We start from the raw sequence: 21,942 nt of genomic DNA on the forward strand, positions 1-21,942 counted from the left end.
CATTGGGCGCGACCTTTGACACTATTAGGGGTCGCAGTGACCCTAATCCAATCACATTGATTAACTGGAGCAGAGACCTATAAGTTACCCCCTTCTGTCCTCTCCTCTTCAACCCCGGCCAAACAGTAGGAGGGGCTGGGTTGCATTTACACCACAATAGCCTGAGACTGAGAACTGGTTTCTTTTACCAGGGTGACTTCAACACCCATCACTGTATATCCACTTTCCAATAGTTCATTAAAAGCTGCTTCTCCACAATGACTCCTGGCCATTTCTCAGTCCGTCTGGCAGGTTTAGAGCTCTGGCCAGTGTGTAGCGGAGCGAGAGGAGGCAAGCTGGGAGGGGCTGGAACAAGAGGAAACTGATGGAGAAGGCTTCCCTTTTGAAACATTTAAATGAATGGGCTGGGAAGGGGGTGAAAAGAAGGGGGCGTTTAAATACTCGGTGAGTAATTTACTCTGAGTGGAAAGGGGAGGGCTGAGGGGAAGGGAAACTTTTTTATTCTGGGTTAATTATCTGCTGTGAGGACTTTTAAAGGGCTGGAGTTTTCTGAGCGAAGGAATTTTCCAATAAAAGCTGTTTTAGGAGATCAGTGGTCATTTGAAAACACTGGAGCAGTTGGCATCTTGTAAATGGGTGGATGAGGGGATTTAATTGAATAATGAGAGTCTGTCTCTCTCTCTAAAGGAGGACCAGGATTGCTAGTGTAATGTAGTTGCTGAGGGCAGCTCTGGATGTCTTCCTGAAGCTGCCATGGAGAGAATGGTTGATTGAAGAAGGGTATCAGCGCTTGGGACTTTTTAGTTTGGAGAAAAGGCAAGTGAGAGGCAACATGATAGAAGTTTATAAAATTATGCATGGCATGAATAAAATTGAGAGAGAAAAGTTCCCTCTTGGATAACACTAGAAAAAAAATGGACATCAGAGAAAGCATCATGCAGCACATAGTTTAAACTATGGAACTTGTAGCTACCGAATGCGATAGTGGCCACCTGCTTAGAAGAAGAAGAAGAGTTTGGATTTGAAATCCCACTTTATCACTACCCTAAAGAGTCTCAATTCAGTTCTTCACCAAATAATTGATGCTTTTGAATTATGGTGCTGGAGTCCCAAGGACTGCAAGAAGATCAAACCTATCCATTCTGAAGGAAATGAGCCCTGAGTGTTCACTGGAAGGACAGATCCTGAAGCTAAGGCTCCAATACTTTGGCCACCTCATGAGAAGAGAAGACTCCCTGGAAAAGACCCTGAGGGCACAAGGAGAAGGGGACAACAGAGGATGAGATGGTTGGACAGCGTTCTTGAAGCTACCAACATGAGTCTGACCAAACTGTGGGAGGCAGTGGAAGACAGGAGTGCCTGGTGTGCTCTGGTCCATGGGGTCACGAAGAGTCGGACACGACTAAATGACTAAACAACAACAATGAGTCTCAAAAGTGGCTAAGAATCTCCTTTCCCTTCCTACCCCACAACAAACACTCTGTGAGGTGAGTGAGGCTGAGAGACTTCAGAGAAGTGTGACTAGCCCAAGGTCACCCAGCAGCTGCATGTGGAGGAGCAGGGAATTGAACCCGGTTCACCAGATTACGAGTCCACTGCTCTTAACCACTACACCACACTGGCTCTTAGATGTTCTTAAGGAGGCTTAGACAAATTCAGGGAGGAGAAGGCTATTGACAGCAACATGCCATGATGGCTATGGTCTGCCTCCATAGTCAGAGGCAGAAATGATTCTGAATACCAGTTGCTGGAGGAACCACAGGAAGAGAGAGTTGCTTCCCCACTCTACATGTATGGGAAATGCACATTTTAGCATAGGAAATAAGATGCGCATTTTCACTCCCCCTTTTCTTGAGACTCAGAAGTGGTTGTTGACACCAGTCAGCTGTGTGGGGAAAGGGCAAATTCCATGCTAGGGATATTTAGGACTGAAAATAAAATTGCCACGATTATAATGCTGTTATATACAAATCTATGGTGTGGCCACATATGGATTAGTACTGTGTACAGTTCTGGGTGCCTCACCTCATGACAGATACAGCATTGTGAAAGGTTCAGAGATGAGCAACCAAAATGTTGCTTTAACCATCAACCCCTCTTCTGGAAATTGCAGCTATTTGAGGGAAATAGGGGTCTCCTAACAATTCCCAGCACCCTTAACAAACTACAGCACCCAGAATTTTCTGGGGGCAGCCATGCCTGTTTAAAAGCTTAAAATGTATGGTGTGAATGTGGTCTTGGACCGGAGAAGAATTTTAGCTTCTGTGAGTGTGTTGGCGGTTGCTTTAAGCTCTGAAATCCAGCCCTTTCTTGGGTAGCTCAAGTATGTTTTCCCCCTGAGGGAGCTCTGAAGAAGGCGTCTGAGTTGTTTATTCCTTTATCTTCCTCCCTCCCCACTGCCACCGCTGTAGGTGAAGCAGAGCTGAAGGGTGGCTTGATTCTCCCTTGAGGGACAACATTTTACAATTATGAAATAGTAGCAACACCCCCCACCTGCCCCGACATACACACTGCCCCACCCTCCTTGCTCTCTACTTTTTGCCCAACAGGTTTGTGGTGGGGGTGGGGAATGAAGACATTTCACTTTCCAGTGTGGTGAGGTGGCCACTGGTAGGTAAAGGCATGGATGCGTCAGAGCTCAGGATCAATCTCTTGCTCAGGTGTGAAGGCACTTAAGTGGCTCCTCTGGGCAAGTCACCATCTTTCTCAGCCTAACCAGGTAAGCAAGGTTCTTGTGAAAATGGCACAAAAGGATGTGCTGTAAAATCATCTCCCTAAGGCCAAAGTTTGCCACTTCACTGTGTCACAGGTGGATGTTTTCAGAAAACAATACTAGGGGAGCCTTCAGTATTCTAGTACAGTGGTACCTCAGGTTACATACGCTTCAGGTTAAGAACTTTGCTTCAGGATAAGAACAGAAATTGTGCTCTGGCGGCACAGCAGCAGCGGGAGGCCCCATTAGCTAAAGTGGTGCTTCAGGTTAAGAACAGTTTCAGGTTAAGAACGGACCTCCGGAACGAATTAAGTACTTAACCCGAGGTACCACTGTAGTCTAGTCTTGCTGTCCTAATCCTGCAACATCTCCTCAAGACAGCACTGGGCACTTAATTTTTTAAGGTTATATGCTCTTTCCTTGGTTAGGCCCTGGTCACACCCAATGTAGCCCATTATGGAGCCAGTGTGTAGAATTCAGTTGGGCAGAACAACGGGAACTTCAGTAGTGCATACATAAACTTTCTCTCACCATTCCTGATTCCTACTACACTCTAATTCCCATCGTCTTGGTCATTAATTGAATAGTATTATATGGGCAACCCACTTTCCACCCTCATGGTTCAAATTTCAACATTATTCAGGGGGTTGATTTACGCTGGTGCTTAAGGGCACTGCTATACCCAAGTATGCTTCATTGGGATCTCTGGGAAGCCCGGCAAACAAGAAAGGTTTGAAAATTGCAATGACTATGATCGCTGCACCTAGGATAGTCATAGCAAGAAACTGGAAATTATATAAACCAGATGATACCTTGCAATGGTATAAAAGTGCATGGGATATAGCTTTGTTGACAAAGCTGACATATTTTAAAAGGGAACGTGCATGAAACAAATTCATTGAAAAATGTGGTCCGGTTATAGTGCAATTATAGGAAGGCAAAATCACAAAGCAGTGTCTAACCTTATATATTACTTTCACTCACATAATTTAACATTCTGCTTAAAACCAAATAATAAATAAGGGCACTTAATAAGTGTGTGCAAAGCTCTTTAAAGCATTATTTAATTTACAGTTGAATACATAAATATTCATATATAATATGAATATTATTAGACATATATAGATGCCATTTTGTACAGTGGTGTCCCGCTAGACGAATGCCTCGCTAGACGAAAAACTCGCTAGACGAAGGCATTCGTCTAGCGGAAGGCTGCCCTGCTAGACGAAAAAGTCTATGGGGCTGCCTCGCAAGACGAAAAATTTTCGTCTTTTTTTCCATTTTGCGGAGTGCGGCTGCCATTGCCGCTCCGCAAGACGAAAAACCCGCTAGACGAAAATTTTCGCAGAACGAATTATTTTCGTCTAGCGGGGCACCACTGTATTCTTTGTGGTAATCTTATTTTTTGAGTAAAAAGGTAGGGTGTGTGTGAATAATAATAATAATAATAATAATAATAATAATAATAATTGTTAGGCTTTTCAGCGGCTGCTCATGAGTAACCAGGCTCACGCAGAAACGTCTAAACTAAGTTTCTTTATTGTGCAGATATATACAGTGCAGCTACAAAAAAGAACGTCCAACTCATCCTTCGGCAGAGTCCGGAATGGCCCCTTCCGGTTCTTACCCCAGCATAACAGGCACGGGACGCGGACCCCGCCTCCCCCCACTGTGTCTTTCCCCCCTGCGTAAGTGGGGAGACGGAAGCGGTGCTTCCTTTCCCGCCTCTGCCTGATGCTCTGACAAGGTAGCAGAGCCCTGACTCCTACTTTCCACTCCCATCTCCTCCTCCCCACTGGAAGACCTGTTCTCCTCTTCACTGGAAGAGGAGGAGTTACTCAGCAAAGGAGGTGGGGGCTGGCGATACTGGAAAAGCCCCGCCAACTCCTCTCCTGTTGACGGAGGCAGCCCCCTGACAATAATAATAATAATAATAATAATAATAATAATAATAATAATAATAATAATAATATCCCACCCATCTGGCTGGGTTTCCCCAGCCACTCAGAGCAGCTTGCAGCATATCCAAAACAAAAACAAAAGCATTAAGCCTTAAAAACCTCCTAATACAGGGCTGCCTACTTTGCAGAGGCCTCTGACTATGGTTCCCATATGCAGAGTGATCATAAATGTTGTTGTTGTTGTTCAGTCGTTTCAGTCGTGTCCGACTCTTCGTGACCCCATGGACCAGAGCACGCCAGGCACGCCTATCCTTCACTGCCTCCCGCAGTTGGGTCAGACTCATGCCAGTCGCTTCGAGAACACTGTCCAACCATCTCATCCTGTGTCATCCCCTTCTCCTTGTGCCCTCCATCTTTCCCAACATCAGGGTCTTTCCCAGGGAGTCTTCTCTTCTCATGAGGTGGCCAAAGTACTGGAGCCTCAGCTTCAGGATCTGCCCTTCCAGTGAGCACTCAGGGCTGATTTCTTTAAGAATGGATAGGTTTGATCTTCTTGCAGTCCATGGGACTCTCAAGAGTCTCCTCCAGCACCATAATTCAAAAGCATCAATTCTTCGGCGATCAGCCTTCTTGATGGTCCAGCTCTCACTTTCATACATTACTACTGGGAAAACCATAGCTTTAACTATACGGACCTTTGATCATAAATGTACCATGCAGCAATGGAAGTATGAAGCAGGGTATCTCTAGAGATGGCAGGCAATTTGGCACAGATTGGGCCCTCCCCACATCACCTTCGTTGGAGGCCCTGATCCATACTTTGAAGGGTGGAGGATACACAGAACTTCCTAGGCCAGTGAGAAGATGGGCTCCTCCTGACGGGTGTGCTGTTTTGTTTGTTTGTTTGTTTGTTTGTTTGTGGTTGCTTCCTGCAACAAGGTCACTGAGGCAATAGTGCCTCAGTCACTTCCTTGGGTTTTCGGGAATGCTCCCTAAATGTTATTGCATGAGTGCCCTTTTGTGCCACAGCACAACAAAAATTGGGACAAAAAACAAACTGGAACATTTGTGGTATTATTATTATTTTACAGGATTTCAGCAGGAAGTTACAGGACATACCGGTACACCAACAGAAAAGGAAGCAGTATGTCTGCCCTGAAACTCTTGCAGGCATTAATAGTATTGAAAGTGGGATAGCGTATAACAACTCTGATACCAGAATTAGCACAAATCCTCATGCATGCACAATAGAAAGGATGTCCGGAGAGACCCGGTGTCTTTGCAAAAGCCCATCAAGTCGCAGAGAAGAAGATTCCAAAGCCAAGCACAGACCTGATAGTAGTTTCCCCAAAGGACTCACAAATTGTTTGGAACCCACAGATCACTGCTTTCCAGTGCAACAAATCTCAAATATAATTTAAAATCAAACTATACATAGTTCTTGTGCAAATCACAAAATACGGGTTGGGTATTGGTCAGCTGTGGTGTTAGAGGGCCTAGGAAATGTGGGACCTACAGGATGGCGGTAGGTTTATTGAGGACCCAGGTAGGAGAAATTTGATTCAATTTGCATTCAAAGGCAAAATTATCAAATATGCACTTTCGGAAACAACACACAAGCCAAAACGCAGCCACCCTTTGAAATTCGCATTTCTCTGAATTTTTCAATGCAGTTCTTCAGCCTAGTAACGTGTACAAAAATACATATACTATAGCAGTATGCCTTAAAAAAGCATACATTCAATAAAAATAACATATATTAGGGGAAACTGCTTTGCAGAAATATGTATATTAGGAGAAATGGGCACTAAAATGCCAATGAATTTTCACAAATGTAATTTTGTAAATTGCAAACTGATGTGGAAGGGTGGGGGACTGAATTTTAGATTGGAAAAATGAGAAAATGGAAGATATTGAAATGGGCAGATTTGATCATCACTGGAGCCAGACCATGAAATCAAACCCTCATAAGCAAAGAAGCTGGGAGTCAGAGTGGGATGCTCTGTACATAGGAGGACAGCAGATGAGGCCCTACTGGTGTTGCTTGTTGTAAAGGAACCTGGAGTAGGGCCTTCTCTGCAGTGGCTCCCGAGTTGTGGAACGCCTCCCCTTGAAAGCATGCATGGCCACAACATCAATGTGCTTTCATTGGTTGGTGAAAGCTCATTTGTTTTTTTAAAAATCTCTGTTTTTCTCTGTTGGTACTGCTGTTAAACGGCATGAAATGGTTATAAAGTAAGGCGTGCATTTTGTATTTTATGAAATTTTTTTGATTTTGTAATTATAATTGTATGGAAACTGCCTTGAGGTCTGTGTGACACACAGTGGTATCAAAGAACCTGGGACTTTCTGTCCCAGTTAGTGCTCTGCCTCAGAGCTACAGCCCTTTCCCATACTAGATCATAGGAAGCTGGATTGTACTAAATCAGATCATTGGTCCCTCTAGCTCAGTATTTGGTATTGGCAGTGACTATTCAGAGAGGATTTCGGAGAGGATTTTTTCCCAACCCTACCTGCAGACACCAGTGATTGGACCGGAGACCTTCCATGTTCAAATTGGGCGCTCTACCGCTAAGTTTCCTTATTGGATACTAGTGGGTATTATGCCCGTTAAATTAACGGGCTCTAGGACACTGCATCACGCTCGGCTGCAAGATCTCGAGCCACGGGCGCAGCTGCGAGAAGCGAGCGGCGTTGTTGCTGGGGAGGGGGAGGCGACGTCGACGCTCTCAGCCCGGTCTCTTCCGCGCGCGCGCCCAGCCTTGCAGACACGCCCCCTCGCTCTCGTCCCTGCCCCCGCCCCTTCCCGCTCTCACGTCCAGGCATTCCCTGGCTGGCTTGCCGCCTCCTCGCTTACTGACAGCCAGCCGGCCCCGCCCTTCCTTCCTCCCTCCCTCCCTCCCACCTTCTCCTCGCGCCGACCTTTCCCTAAGTGTCTCTGCGTTCCAAGTCCCAACGGCTGTCCGTGGGGCACATGCGCAGTAGCGCACACCCACGGACACAGGGACTGGACGCAGAGACACTTGGACTTTATTATATAGGATGTATGAAGTACGTATACAATATGGACTGGTTGCAAGAACAAGGTTGCTGCATCCACTGGGCTACAACTATTTTCCTAGATCTTATCTAGGGAATTTGCTGAGCAGCTTCTTGCGTTCTTAAGGCTTAAGGGCAGTCTGCGGGGCAGAGTCAGCTGATGGTGGAGATATATAATTTTGGGGTAGTTTAGGGCTTATTTTCAGGTACAGAGATGTCCAGGCTAGCCTCCACTAGCCTCCACTACAACTGAATCAAAACTGGGAACTAGGAATAGCTATTAACAAATTGCTATAACCAACTTCATAGCCTCGTTCATTACACGTAAAGAAGGAAAGGAGAGTCCTTTCTGCAATTTCCCTATATACTGTTTGCTAGTGAAAACCCTAGCCTTTCTCTCCCCCAAGGCTGAACTTAGAACGTCAACCGTACAAATCACCATCAAGATGGACTCTCTTTAACATATTCTAAGGGTCGCCTTGCACTTCTGACGGGAGGTCAATTGGTGTTTGCTCTAGCATTAGGGTAAGCTAATCTTAACAGCGGCGTCAGTCCCTTGGGGAAGTGTATGAGGCTGCTAACTATTTCCATAATTACACCCAGAGAGGCTTAAGTTCAGTCCAGTTAAACCAGAGCTGTGTTTATGCTAAAGTTGCTTCCTCCCTTATTTCTTCTGCAGGACTCTGGCTTTTGATCTCAACAGAGGTCATGTTCAAAAAATGAATTTGGGGATACGTATAACTGAATGCAGAGATGCTGCAATGCATTCTGTGGGCTTGTCCACACTTCCACTTGTACCGTGCTTAGAAAGCACGAATTCGAGAGGATTTCCGCTTGTGCTGTGCTTTCTGGCCATGGGACTGAGTGGTTCTCTGTTTGCCTTCTGCTTTCCCTGGGGAAAACCCCTCTTTACCACTGGATGCTTTAGTTGAGATTTCTGCATTGGAAGGGGTTGGACTAGATGACCCTTGGGATACCTTCCAACTCTACAATTCTGTGTGTGATGGCCTGGGAGTCAGACTCAGATGCTGAACCTGAGGGATCCCAGCCTTCACAGGATTCCCCGCCTCCAGAACCAGAAGAGCCAGGGCTAAGGCTTGAGCCTGAAGGATCCCCACCTGTGCTGGATCCCCAGGTGCAGGCATCAGCGGAGTCTGCTCTGGCTCCTGATGGGAGGGAGGACCCATTGCCTGCAGGTGCTCCACTCCCAGACTCATCAGAGGAAGCTGAGGCGGCCCCTGGGTCCAGTAACCCACCAGCCTCTCCTGAGCTGCAGAGGCTCAGGACAGAGAGGCGAAGAGAGCTAAGTGCCTACAGGAGGAGTGCTCACCTCCAGGCCCGGAGGAGAGGCGAGTCTCCAGAGGATCGGGGCCACCCTAAGCATAGGGCCAGATAAAAGCCAGCCAGCCCCAGCCCAAGTTGCATGAGCAACATAGCTGCAAACGTATGTTGACCTGCAACCTTGTGCCTGCACCTGCCTTGGACCTTGACCTGCTCTCTGCCTTGCTCCCCGCCGGACTGACCTCCTTTGGACCCCTAGACACAGGACTGGACTTGGACCACGCTTCACGGACAAACCCCTGGGGCCAGCACACTGTGATTCTGTGCATAAAACCCGGTGGACATTTGCTCTGAGTGGACTTTCCTGGCAGAAAATGGCAGAACAAGTAGCCCTATGTGGGATTCCCTTTCACTTAGCCCAGGAAGTAGCAGTTAATGCAAAATGTTGCGGTGCTATTGCTGACAGAAGTGAGGCTCTGTCAGCATGTTGCATCTCAGCTCAGAGTTCCTGACTGGCTGCTGTTTTGTTACTGGGCAAAATTCAATGTATATAAAGCCTAGTACAGCTTAGAAACAGTTTACTTGAAGGGTTCCCTTAGCCTATAATATGCTCACCTGACCATATTACTTGACCTGCCTGATGTTATTCAGCAGAGTCCTTCACTGGACTATTTTTAGCATCTGCTAATATATATATATATATGTGTGTTTAAGCAAACCTACTTTGGCCACCTCATGAGAAGAGAGGACTCCCTAGAAAAGACCCTGATGTTGGGAAAGATGGAGGGCACAAGGAGAAGGGGACGACAGAGGATGAGATGGTAATGGACAGTGTTCTCGAAGCGACTGGCATGAGTTTGGCCAAACTGTGGGAGGCAGTGAAGGATAGGCGTGCCTGGCGTGCTCTGGTCCATGGGGTCACGAAGAGTCGGACACAACTGAACGACTGAACAACAACAACTCAGACATGTATTTTAATATGTAATTTCATTTTTATAATCCCCCCCTCTCTGTGTGTGTACTGCTGACTTTATTTTGAAGAAAGTTAGGCTAACTTGTGTTATTGGGAACTTTATATTTTATATTTCATGCAAATCGCTAACTGGTAGATAAATGAATAAGCTAAATCAAAAAACGAATGCCAACATAAGGAAGTCTAAGTCCCATTTAATGCATTACACGCCAGCAAACCTTATTACTGAGTGCACATTTGAGAACAAATCCTGATTCCCCAACCAGCATTTCTATATCTTTTGTGATATTTTCAAAGCCATATAGAGCATTCAGCCTTCCAACCTGTGTTTTGGACACCGTATCCTTTTGGTTTACTTCCATCTGAATTCACTTGGCACCCAGACTTCCTCAATATTTGGACTTTGGTGCTTCCTTCCTATCAAAAACACATAGACATTCTTGACCCAACATCCTGTGGAAGGTTTACCTCCCATCCAAGCCGGTCTTATATTTCCGTCATCAAATCTGCACGTGGTCAAACATCTCTAATTGTCAACTTGCATCTAATCAGTGAGAATGTTTGGGAACATTCCACAACATTATCCAAACCCGGCACTGTGAGTACAGTGGTGGCAACCAGATGGTGATAGCCACCATATCACCTTAGAAGGAGTTCCACCCTTGGCCATCTGCCCTTGGCCACTGCACTCCCCAGCTACCCTCCCTGGGTATAATACTCATATTTTTTAGGTACCAATGCTAGCTTACCACTGTCTTCAAAATGCTACTACTGCATGCGACAGCAGCCACACCCCAGGAAACTGTTTCGACTGCCTGACTAAACTAGGTGAGGATACCTGGTGGGTCTCAAACCCTTGTTGAGTTAGGAACATCTCCTGCTCCAGCAGATTGAGTGGACGAGACCAATAGTGGGTCCAAAGGTCAAGAAGTTAGTTTCTGCATGTGCTGTAGAGGGAAGTGAGGGGCAGGTGGGGCTCATCAACCTGGGAAAGTAGCCCATGTAGGAGAAGGAAAGCTTAGTCCATGTAGGAGAAAGTAGCCCATGTAGGAGAAGGAAAGCTTTGATCGTAAGCCTCTGCTGCCTTCTTTGGGAGAAGAAAAGGTTAAGGAGAAAACCCTACATAAATCCAGAGTGGAGTCCCTAAGACAGTTGGAATGGTGCCTTGCATGCCTCCTTCCAGCAACTCCTGGTTCTGTCATCTGGGCAGCTGAGGCCCTACATACAAATGTGACGGATTGGCCCTAGGGTGGAGGAGGTATTACATCCCAGCGCAGAAGGAGTTAATCCACCTTCATCTTGACGGACAGTTCATCCTTTGGGGGCGGGGCGGTCCCCGGTTTAAAAGGAGGGAACGGCTGTTTTGGCAGTTGAGAAGAGGGAGGGTGTGTGTGGAGACAGGGAAGAACAGGGGTATGGGGCCAGGATAGTGGTGGATAGGCTAGGATAGGATGAAGATCAGTCGTTTATACTGAAAGAGTTTATACTTTAGATGTAACTAAGCTGATGAACTATTGAAGTACTTGACACATGATGTTCTGAAATAAATAAAGACTTGTTTTTGTTGAGCCAAGAGAGAAGAGGCATTTATTTGGTCCAGCGATATATGGATGCTCATGAGGAGGTGAACTCAGGGAAAAGACAAAACTGACCTGCAGGGTGATAGTTTGTGTCTTGGCGTTTCACTCAGGAGGGGCAAAAGGGCAGAAACCTCGGTAAGGCTACACAGTGGCTAAAAGGGTTTAGCTAACTGACGCAGTGGGGGGATCTAATGAGAGAGAGACCCGGAACTGATAGAGCTGAGAGGAATTCTTAACCCAGGAGCCCAGAGCAAAATATATAAATTACAGGCCACGACAGTTGGACAAGAGAACCCCGTTACTAAGTTATCCCTAGTTATTATAAAAGGGGGTTATCCACACAGACAGACCTCAAGGATCGAGGTGGGGTGAATAGAAAAAGTGACCCCGAACACCTCAGAAATAATACACTTAGTAACAGAGGGGTAGTTGGCAGGGAGGTTCGTCGCAACACACTGCCCAGGCTTGCACCCAGGGAGGTCACTTTGGTGCTGCTAACGTAGCAGTTTGACTTTACCCCCCGAGGTGCACTCCATTGTATGTCAAGGCAGAGGGATGCCAACAACAACAACAACAACTGCATGGGAGCACAACTGAAACCACAAGCACAGTCTGACTCCCCAGACAGGAAACACACACACAAAAATTGCGCATTCCTCAAGAGATTTCATCATCAGCTAAACTCTCATCCCCAATTCCATTTTCTCAAATTAATAACCTCTGTCATTCATTTTAGAACATTGTGTACTCACCTTTATCCAACACCGGTCCAAAGATAGCCAAGCTGTCGTTTACAGTGGTGCAGTTCCACCTCCTGCCGCGAAACTGGTGCTGGCATTCCTGGATGCCGATTTTCACCCCTTCGGCTACGCTGGGCATGATCTCCACATAGTTCCGACAGAACCGTAGTTGCTTGGGCACCAAGCCAGGGATGCTGCCGCAAAGGATGGGCTGAGTTCCCAAGGAGGAATATTGGTGGCCAATGGCCAAGGACCTAAAAAGAGAGGGAGAACAGTGTGGTCTTTCCATTCTCAAGAGAAGTGGTCAACTGACTAACAGACAACCAAACCGCTTCCCCAAGCCCATTTGCCTCATCCAGCCTACCTATGCAGATCTGTAATTTCCCAGAGAGGTGGTTCGGTATACATGGTGGAACAGAGGTGCCTAAAATGTGGCCCTCCAGATGTTGTTGGACTCCGATTCAGCAGAAAAAGGGCTGCTTTTCCATGGGGAGAAGTGGTGGGACAAGCGGAAGTATGGGTGAGCCCTAAGAGGTGGTTTCTGATCCATACTCAGTGACAAATTTGTGGCAGATCTTGGCTGCACAATATGCAGACGGCCATAAACTGTCCTAGGAACTTTCACCATTTTTTGATAATTGTATTACAGTGGTGCCCCGCTAGACGAAAATAATTCGTTGTACGAATTTTTTCGTCTAGCAGTTTTTTCATCTAGCGAAGCGGCAATGACAGCCGCGCTCCGCTAAACGGAAAAAAAAAGACGGAAATTTTTCGTCTTGTGAAGCAGCCCCATTGACTTTTTCGTCTTGCAGGGCAGCTTCCGCTAGATGAATGCCGTTCGTCTAGCGAGTTTTTCGTCTAGCGAGGCATTCGTCTAGCAGGGCACCACTGTATAATACATTTAAATTTTATGTAAACTGGTTTTTTTATGATTCAGTGGGGCGCAAATTCTGTCAAATAAAACAAATTTTATTTTATGTACACTTTTTGATTACACACTTTATAAACATTTCTACATAACATTAATAAATGGAGACCCTCTGAGGCACTGAGTGGACATGAGAGAGGGGAGACCCTCTCAGGTATGGCCCCATTTGATGGACCAGCTTGCCAAGGGAGGTGCAGCTGGCTTCCACGTTGTCCCATTCCCCTGAGCATTGATTTAATCTGGCTTCTCTAGTAATATTTTAATTGCTGAATGTTTAAATCATTATTTTGTTGATCTGCTTTTACAATTTGTATTTAAGCATCTTAGTTGTTGGTGTTTTGCTGCAGGACACCTTATGAACACCTCAGTGTGGAAAGGTGAGAAATAAATGGTTGGTTTATGTGTTCAAGCGGTGAGTCAGAGGTCGGAATGAGTTGGAAAAGAATCACCAGCCAACCCCAATGGGTTTTGATTCACTTCTTCTTCCTCTTAGAATTTATGATCATGCAAAGCAGGGGTGGGTGACCTCTGGCCCACCAGGCCTCCCCATTTGGCTTGTCCCAGCCAAGCCACACCCACCTGCCCCAAAGGAGGAGGGTTTGCTGTGCTTGGAAAGGGGCTTCTGAAACTGCTTGTTGGGTTTTCAACAGCTCCTTTCAAAGTGCTGCATAGGATGCATTCTTTCCCAAAGTAATGATCATGTTTGATACCTGGAATTCCCTACTCCCTGAAGCTACTGACCTGCAAGTGAACCACAAGGGTCTGGAAAGGTTGTGTGTGTGTCTGCTAGACATGCTCAGGGACTCCTTGATTGTGTAGACAAGGGCTGTAAGAATGCTGTTCCACCTGACCAGCTCCCTCGTGGCAAGTGGGCACCTGGCTTTCCAGATTGGCTCATCCAGAAGACTTTTGTCTCTGGTTTCACATCGGCTCCTCCGACTGCCAGTATGTGGCCCCTGACAGATTGCTCTGAATGCAGACCTCGCCAGAAAAAAAAAATGTTTAAGAAGAGTTTGGATTTGATATCCCACTTTATCACTACCCGAAGGAGTCTCAAAGCAGCTAAGATTCTCCTTTCCCTTCCTCCCCCACAACAAACACTCTGTGAGGTGAGTGGGGCTGAGAGACTTCAGAGAAGTGTGACTAGCCCAAGGTCACCCAGCAGCTGCATGTGGAGGAGTGGAGACGCGAACCCGGTTCCCCAGATTACGAGTCTACCGCTCTTAACCACTACACCACACTGGCTCTCACACTTAAGTAGTGAATTGCTATTGTAATCTCCCGCATGTTTGAACAGCAACTGATTGTAGAGATGATTTTAACTTTTTTAAGATGAGGATGCTTATTGCGTTTTCAAAAAAATGTTGTCAACTGTTTTGGGTATTGGGAGAAGACAAATTAAATCAGCCACCATGGTGAGAAATGGAATGTGTTGGTCTGGACACACCTTTAGACAGGTAGTTTCCCTATTTTTCACCCAGCCTTCTGAAAGGCGCTTCACTAGATAATGAGTAATGAGCTGATTAGTGATTTATTTTCCAAAGAAATGCAGTGTGACACTTTGGGGGGTAGGAGCTACAAGGGACTGGCAATTCCATACTGGAGTCATCATCGTGCCTTTACAAAGCACATCTCTTTCCAGACGAGCCTGGAGCAATTCATGAAGTGAGGTGGTAAGTCAAGATTAGTTGGCTTTTTCGGGGAAATGTTGGCATGCTTGGAATCATTCCTCATCATAGCTGCAGACCAGAACTTGCCACAGGTTTGTGTCATAGACCAGGACGTCCCCCACGCCCCACAACCCCCAGAGAAGAGCTCCAAGGACTCAGTGACTATGGTCCTGAATCATTGCAGTGTGGTGCAGTGGCAGGCCTCTCTTACTATTAGATGATCATCTTAGTACTGGAAAGATCCAGGTTTGAATCTCTACTTGGTCATGAATCTCATTGTGGGGACCTTGAACCAGGGCCATCTCATAATAGGGGCTAGGTGGCGCGGTGCACCAAGGCACCAGGCCCCCCAGGGGCGCCCCGCGAGCCCGTCGGCATACCAGGCGCCCCCTCCCCAACCCACGTCCACCCCCATGGGCGGGCGGGCGCTCGCACGCCGGCGGGCAAGCTACAAGCCGGCTGCCCTCCAGAGCCCCAGCTGGAGCGCTGGGAAGAGCGCGCAAAGCCCCGCGCCGCTCCAGCGCACACCCCTCATCCCCCGCTCGCCCACCTCCCTCCCGCGCTGGCCGCCCCTCGGGGGATGAGGGGCGTAGCGCTGGAGCGGCGCGGGGCTTTGCGCGCCATTCCCAGCGCTCAAGCTGGGGCTCCGGAGGGCGGGCGGCTTGCAGCACCATGCCCCTCATCCCCTGCTTGGCCACCCCCCCTCCTGAGGGGCGGCCAGCGCAGGAGGGACGTGGGCGGAGAGGCGGCCCACCGGGGGCGCCGAGGGATCGTCGCGCCAGGGCGCCCGATCCCTTTAAGATGGCGCTGCCCATCACTCTCCCTTAGCTTAACCTTCCTGGGTGATCGTGAGAAAAAACCTGTGTGTAGGGGGTGGGGGGGGGGAATATAGGCTGCTTCGAGCTCATTGGAAGAAAAGTGGGGCAGAAATGAAACGAATACTTATTTAAGTAAATGGGGTAATCAGTGAAGTAGCTGTCCCACTAGAAATGTCTACTGATGAAAAATTCTAGGGGGCGGTGAGACCTCTATCCTTTGCTTTGAGGGAGGTACCTGACTCTCCAACCTCCCCAGACCCATCTGCTGTCCAGGAAGGCCCACCCATCCACCAAGCACATGGGCCATAAGCATCCCGGCCATGCTGGGATACAACCAGACCTGGTGTCAGCACCTGGCCTACTCAAGCAACTGCCAGGGCCCACCAGGGAAAATACCACCTTGTCAGGGTCCCTGCTGCCACCATAATAATAATAATAATAATAATAATAATAATAATAATTTTTTATTTATACCCCGCCCTTCCCAGCCAAAAACCGGGCTCAGGGCGGCTAACACTAATTAAAATCACAGCAAACATAAAAACAATCAATTTAAAATACAGATTAAAATATAATTCAAAATTCAAAATTAAAACTGCAGTCTCATTTTCAAATAGCCCACCCATAAGAGAATGAAGCATATGCATCAAACAGAACCAACCCAAAGGCCAGGTGGAACAGCTCCGTCTTGCAGGCCCTGCGGAAAGATGCCAAATCACGCAGGGCCCTGGTCTCTTGTGATAGACTGTTCCACCAAGTCGGGGCCAATACTGAGAAGTCCCTGGCCCTAGTTGAGGCCAACCTAGCATCTTTGTTGCTCGGGACCTCCAAAAGATTATTATTTGAGGACCTTAAGGTCCTACACGGGACATACCAGGGGAGGCGGTCCCTTAGGTATTGTCATTGCCTGCCAACACTTGTCAATCCTGACTGTCTGGGTGATGATTCTGGTTGGTTCTGCACCTGCTAGGAACACACACACACACACACACACACACACACACACACACACACTTTCCTTGGCTGGGTATTGCATCATGGGTGTAGTATATCAGGAATACAGGAAGCTGCCTTATAAAGGAACAGACCATTGGTTCATCTAGTCCAATATTATCTACACCAACTGGTAGCAGCTTTCCAGGGAATCTCTTCCAGCCTTATCTGGAAATGCTGAGGTTTGAATTTTGAAACTTCTGTATGTAAAGCAGATGATCTACCCTGCTTGGCTTCCAGTAACAATCTTGCTGCACCAGTTCAGGTATGCCTATCCGGGGCTAGGGAGTTTCTAGTGGCTAGAAAGTGCAGGCACTGGGCCAAAGTAATGGTGGACACTGGCATGTGATGTGCCAGAGGAGTGGTCAGGACTAGGAGGGGAGCTATTAGCTACACTATGCCAAGAGTCCATTGAGACTAGGCCCACACATGCTGCCATAATAGAGTACTGCCCCTTTAAATCCTGGGCAGGTTCCTCATAGAATCCTAGAGTTGGAAGAGACCCCAAGGGCCATCCAGTCCAACCCCCTGCCAAGCAGGAAACACCATCAAAGCATTCCTGACAGATGGCTGTCAAGCCTCTGCTTAAAGACCTCCAAAGAAGGAGACTCCACCACACTCCTTGGTAGCAAATTCCACTGTCGAACAGCTCTCACTGTCAGGAAGTTCTTCCTAATGTTTAGGTGGAATCTTCTTTCTTGTAGTTTGAATCCATTGCCCCGTGTCCGCTTCTCTGGAGCAGCAGAAAACAACCTTTCACCCTCCTCTATATGACATCCTTTGATATATTTGAACATGGCTATCATATCACCCCTTAAGCTTCTCTTCTCCAGGCTAGCTCGGGGGTTGCATAACTAGGGGCAGTGGAGTTTTAAACTCACATGCACACCTCTTTCCCACACTTCTTCAACTCTCAGTCAACAGCAGACCAGTGGTTACCCTCCAAGCCCCCAGCTTGGTATCAAGCCTGTTTGTGCATCCAGATCCCCAGTGAGCTCTCCGTGGTTCTGATTAGTCACTTGCTAATCTCCCAGGGACCACATGGCAATGGTGGGTGGGGCCCGATGCAAAAGTGGGTGGAGCATTTGATGTGATTTTTCCCCCCTTTGTACAGTAGGCTAATTTCTTTACACACATGCATAGCCTTCTCTAGCCATCTATCCACTTGTCCGGCCATCCAAGCAAGCAATAACTATTATCAAAGTCAAAAATACATTCCAGTCAGGCAAAAACATTCAAGGAGGGTGTAAAGCAAGGCAGGTGATGGGTGTGATCTTGGGAGAAGGGGTGTAGCTGAGGAAGAGCCCCAGAGGCCAGACTGGCCTGGATGGCTGCATTTGGCCCCCATGCCTGAAGCCCCCATCTGTGCACTGACCTGAATCTTAGACATGCCTAGCCAGAGTTCCCCAATAGGGGAATTCCCCAAAGGCACCCAGCCCAAAATGGGACACTTTGGATTCAACAACACATTGCTAAATGACTCTGTGTGCACCTCCAGGCTGTCAGTAATTTTCAGGATGGATGAAAACTTGAGGTTTGCACAACTGTAGCAGATTACATGCACTCTGTCATCCTACCTTTGCTGCTGCAGATGTTGCTGAACTACAACTTCCACCCTCCCTGCCTATTGGCCTCACTTTCTGGGCTTGATGGGAGTTGGAGTTCAGCAATGTCTGGAGAGGCAAATATTCCCCAAGCCTGGAGTAGAAGAACAAATCCTTTTCTCCCCACAAAACAACAACAACAACCACCATCAGAATCTTTGCAGTTTGGGAAGTGGAGGGAAAACGTATGGGATGAACAAACGACTCATGGGAAGGCATGTAAATTAGTGTTTTTCAACCTTTTTTGGGCAAAGGCACACTTGTTTCATGAAAAAAATCACGAGGCACACCACCATTAGAAAATGTTAAAAAATTTAACTCTGTGCCTATATTGACTATATATAAAGTAATTCTCTTGAATAGGAATCAAATAAACAAATTTTTCCCACGGCACACCAGGCAACATCTCGCGGCACACTAGTGTGCCGCGGAACAGTGGTTGAAAAACACTGATGTAAATCACCCTGCAAGCAAATCAGGATGAAGGAAGTATGAGTGCTACCTCTTTGTTCCAACATTTTAAATGTTTCCGTCTGCTCTGCTGTTTTGCAGTTGCCCTATTTGCATGTACTTTTAATGAGCTTTCTGGTTGTTTTATTATGTTTATGTATAAATTCAGCCGAGCAATTTATTTTATGTTGCATGGTATAGGTGTCTTTTAAAATGAATAATAATAATAACTCCCCTCTGGCCGTGGTCTAGATCCAGATAATTCCTTCTGTGGCTGTTCTTAGTTTTAAAAGGGGGAGAGGATGAGAATCTCATAAATCACAGGATTCGTACAGAGTCTTCTCTGGTTTGCAATGGGTTTCCCAGCCTTCAGAACTGTGCATACCACCTCTCCTCCACACTCTCATAACAAGAAATAAATAAATATACATAGCAAATTGATTTTTCTCTTGCAGGCCAGAGCATGCTGTATAATTGGAGGCATTGCCTTGTCAACGTAGACCGGTCCGACTCGACTCGAGACATACCTTACAGCTGTTTATGGAACCACAAATGTTATCCTCCTTGAGTTTTCCCCTCGCCCTGTGCTTGAATTCAGAGGCTGATTCATACTGAGCCAGACCAATGGTCCATCCAGCTCAGTATTAGACAGTGGCTCTTCAGGGGTCCAGGCAGGAGATACTCCCAGCCTTACCTGGAGATGCCAGGGATTCAATCTAGGACCTTCTGCATGCAAAGCAGATGCTCTGCCACTGAACTATTCCTTTTTCCAGTAGTATTCCCATATTTGGGGAAAGGGGCTTTGGACAGAATCTGTCCACTGGTCCCAAGAGATATGAAGCTGTGGTTTTGCCTGCAGCTGGCACTGCAAAACAAATCATCAAATAAGGCACAACAAGGGGTAGTCCAGCCAAACAGATCAATAAGAAAATGACAATAGATCAGAATGTGCGGTTATGTGGTTCCTACCTGACCCCCCCCCCCAAAAAAAGCTTCCTGGACACCTGGAATACTGTGTCCAGTTCTGGGCACCACAGTTCAAGAAGGATACTGACAAGCTGGAACGAGTCCAGAGGAGGGCAACCAAAATGGTCAAAGGCCTAGAAACGATGCCTTATGAGGAACGGCTTAGGGAGCTGGGTATGTTTAGCCTGGAGAAGAAAAGGTTAAGGGGTGATATGATAGCCATGTTCAAATATATCAAAGGATGTCATATAGAGGAGGGTGAAAGGTTGTTTTCTGCTGCTCCAGAGAAGCGGACACGGGGCAATGGATTCAAACTACAAGAAAGAAGATTCCACCTAAACATTAGGAAGAACTTCCTGACAGTGAGAGCTGTTCGGCAGTGGAATTTGCTGCCAAGGAGTGTGGTGGAGTCTCCTTCTTTGGAGGTCTTTAAGCGGAGGCTTGACAGCCATCTGTCAGGAATGCTTTGATGGTGTTTCCTGCTTGGCAGGGGGTTGGACTGGATGGCCCTTGTGGTCTCTTCCAACTCTATGATTCTATGACTTCCAACAGTTGCTAAGTCTCCAGTGACAGACTACCCTTGTCTCTCTGGTTGCCATCCCTGCCTCCAATGGGAGCGAGTTCCATGGTTTAACTATGTGTTATGTGAAGAAGTACTGTACTTTCCTTTTATCTGTCCTGAATCTTCTGGGTTCATCACACACTCCACTGTACTACACAACAACCCATTAGGGATGGACTGGGAAGTAAGATTGCAAAATAAAAAAGGTATACGTGTTTTTGTGTATATGTGCCACCCCCGGAACATAACCTTGTGCAAGACACGATCAGACTGTAGTTTGTTTTTATTACCTTGTACATAATTTTGTATACCATCTGGGCTGGGAGTCCTGGAAAACCAACTCCCTGCCTTGCAGGCCTGTTTCCACCTGACCTGGGAGTGCGGGGCCCCGATTGACTCCAGCTACAAAAGCTGAGGCTGGTGAACAGACTCTTGGGTTGAGGTATTGTTTGGAGGGTGTTGTTGCTGTTTTTGATGTGAATGTTTCGTATCTCTATTTTAGATCTCATTATGATTTATGTGCAAATTGTTTATTTGGCTGTGTACTTTTTGATAGTTTATTTATTATTTATGACTACTTTTGTTTTGTTCATACTTTTGTGTTTTATTTTGTAAGCCACCTTGAGCATGATTTTGTCTATGGAAAAGCAGCATACAAATAAAATTATGTAACGTATTTTTCGCTCCATAGGGTGCACCGGACCATAGGGCGCACCTCGTTTTTAGAGGAGGAAACAAGAAAAAAATTCTGGTTTTCCTCCTCTAAAAGCCCTGGTTTTTTTTTTTGAGGATCAGCTAAAAATTTTGTAGCTTTTTTGCAAAGGGAAAAGCCCTCGTGGTTTTTTTTGGATCAGCTAAAAGTTTTGCAGTTTTTTTGCAAAGGGAGAAAAGCAAAGCTCCTTTTGCAAAGGGGGAAAAGCAAAGAGGAAAAGCCCCATTTTTTATGGGGTTTAGTTCACATTTCTGCAGCTTCTGAAGGAAAGGGAGCCATTTCTACAGTTTCCAGACAGATAATCTAATCAGCCAGTCACATGTCACTGGGGAAACAAACAACCTCCCTCTGCAGCACATTCAACAAAGGAGGGCGGGGCTGAAAGGGAGCCGGGACTCTTATCTCTCTCCCCATCTCTTGCTGATCAGCTGCTGAGCAGGGTCCTTTCAACACCCCCTTTTCTCTTTGTAAAATAAAAAGCACGATCTGCTTTTGGCCCCTGGGCAATTCAGCTCCAGGGACCGCCATTTGCTCCATAAGATGCACAGATATTTCCCCTTACTTTTTAGGAGGAAAAAAAGTGTGTCTTATGGAGCGAAAAATACGGTATGTATGTATGTATGTATGTATGTATGTATGTATGTTGTAGGCCACCTTGAATTCCAAATGCCATGGACGCATTAGTGGTATATTTTTACTGGATCATCCATACAGTATTCTGCTTTATTAGTTGTTCCTCAGTGCTACTGCATTACTGCCGTCTAGAGGGGCACTTTTGCACTATAGCACAACAAAAGCAGTATAATCCTCCCACCCCTGCAGAGGATTTGTGGTTATAAAAAGTTACAAGATTTCAGCAGGAAGTTATGCAACATGCGCTGATTGAGAGCAAAGGAGTATACCCATCCCGAAACCTTTACAGGCAGAAACACTATTGAAAGCAAGATCACATGTAACTGCCCCAATACCATCATGAGCACAAATCATCATATACGTGCAATAAAAGTGATGT

At 46.6% G+C, this 21,942-nt stretch overlaps 1 protein-coding gene across 1 annotated transcript in view; it reads right to left on the reverse strand.

Annotated features, from left to right (window-relative positions):
• WNT3A (Wnt family member 3A) overlaps window positions 1–21,942 on the reverse strand; it is an 88,705-nt gene that overhangs the window by 31,964 nt on the left and 34,799 nt on the right. Inside the window, exon 2 of the mRNA XM_033165651.1 lies at window positions 12,240–12,481. Coding sequence (XP_033021542.1) covers window positions 12,240–12,481 — 242 coding nt within the window. The remainder of the gene's footprint in view (window positions 1–12,239; window positions 12,482–21,942) is intronic.

The sequence above is a fragment of the Lacerta agilis genome, chromosome 12 (genome assembly GCF_009819535.1).
Source record: "Lacerta agilis isolate rLacAgi1 chromosome 12, rLacAgi1.pri, whole genome shotgun sequence".
NCBI lineage: Eukaryota > Metazoa > Chordata > Lepidosauria > Squamata > Lacertidae > Lacerta > Lacerta agilis.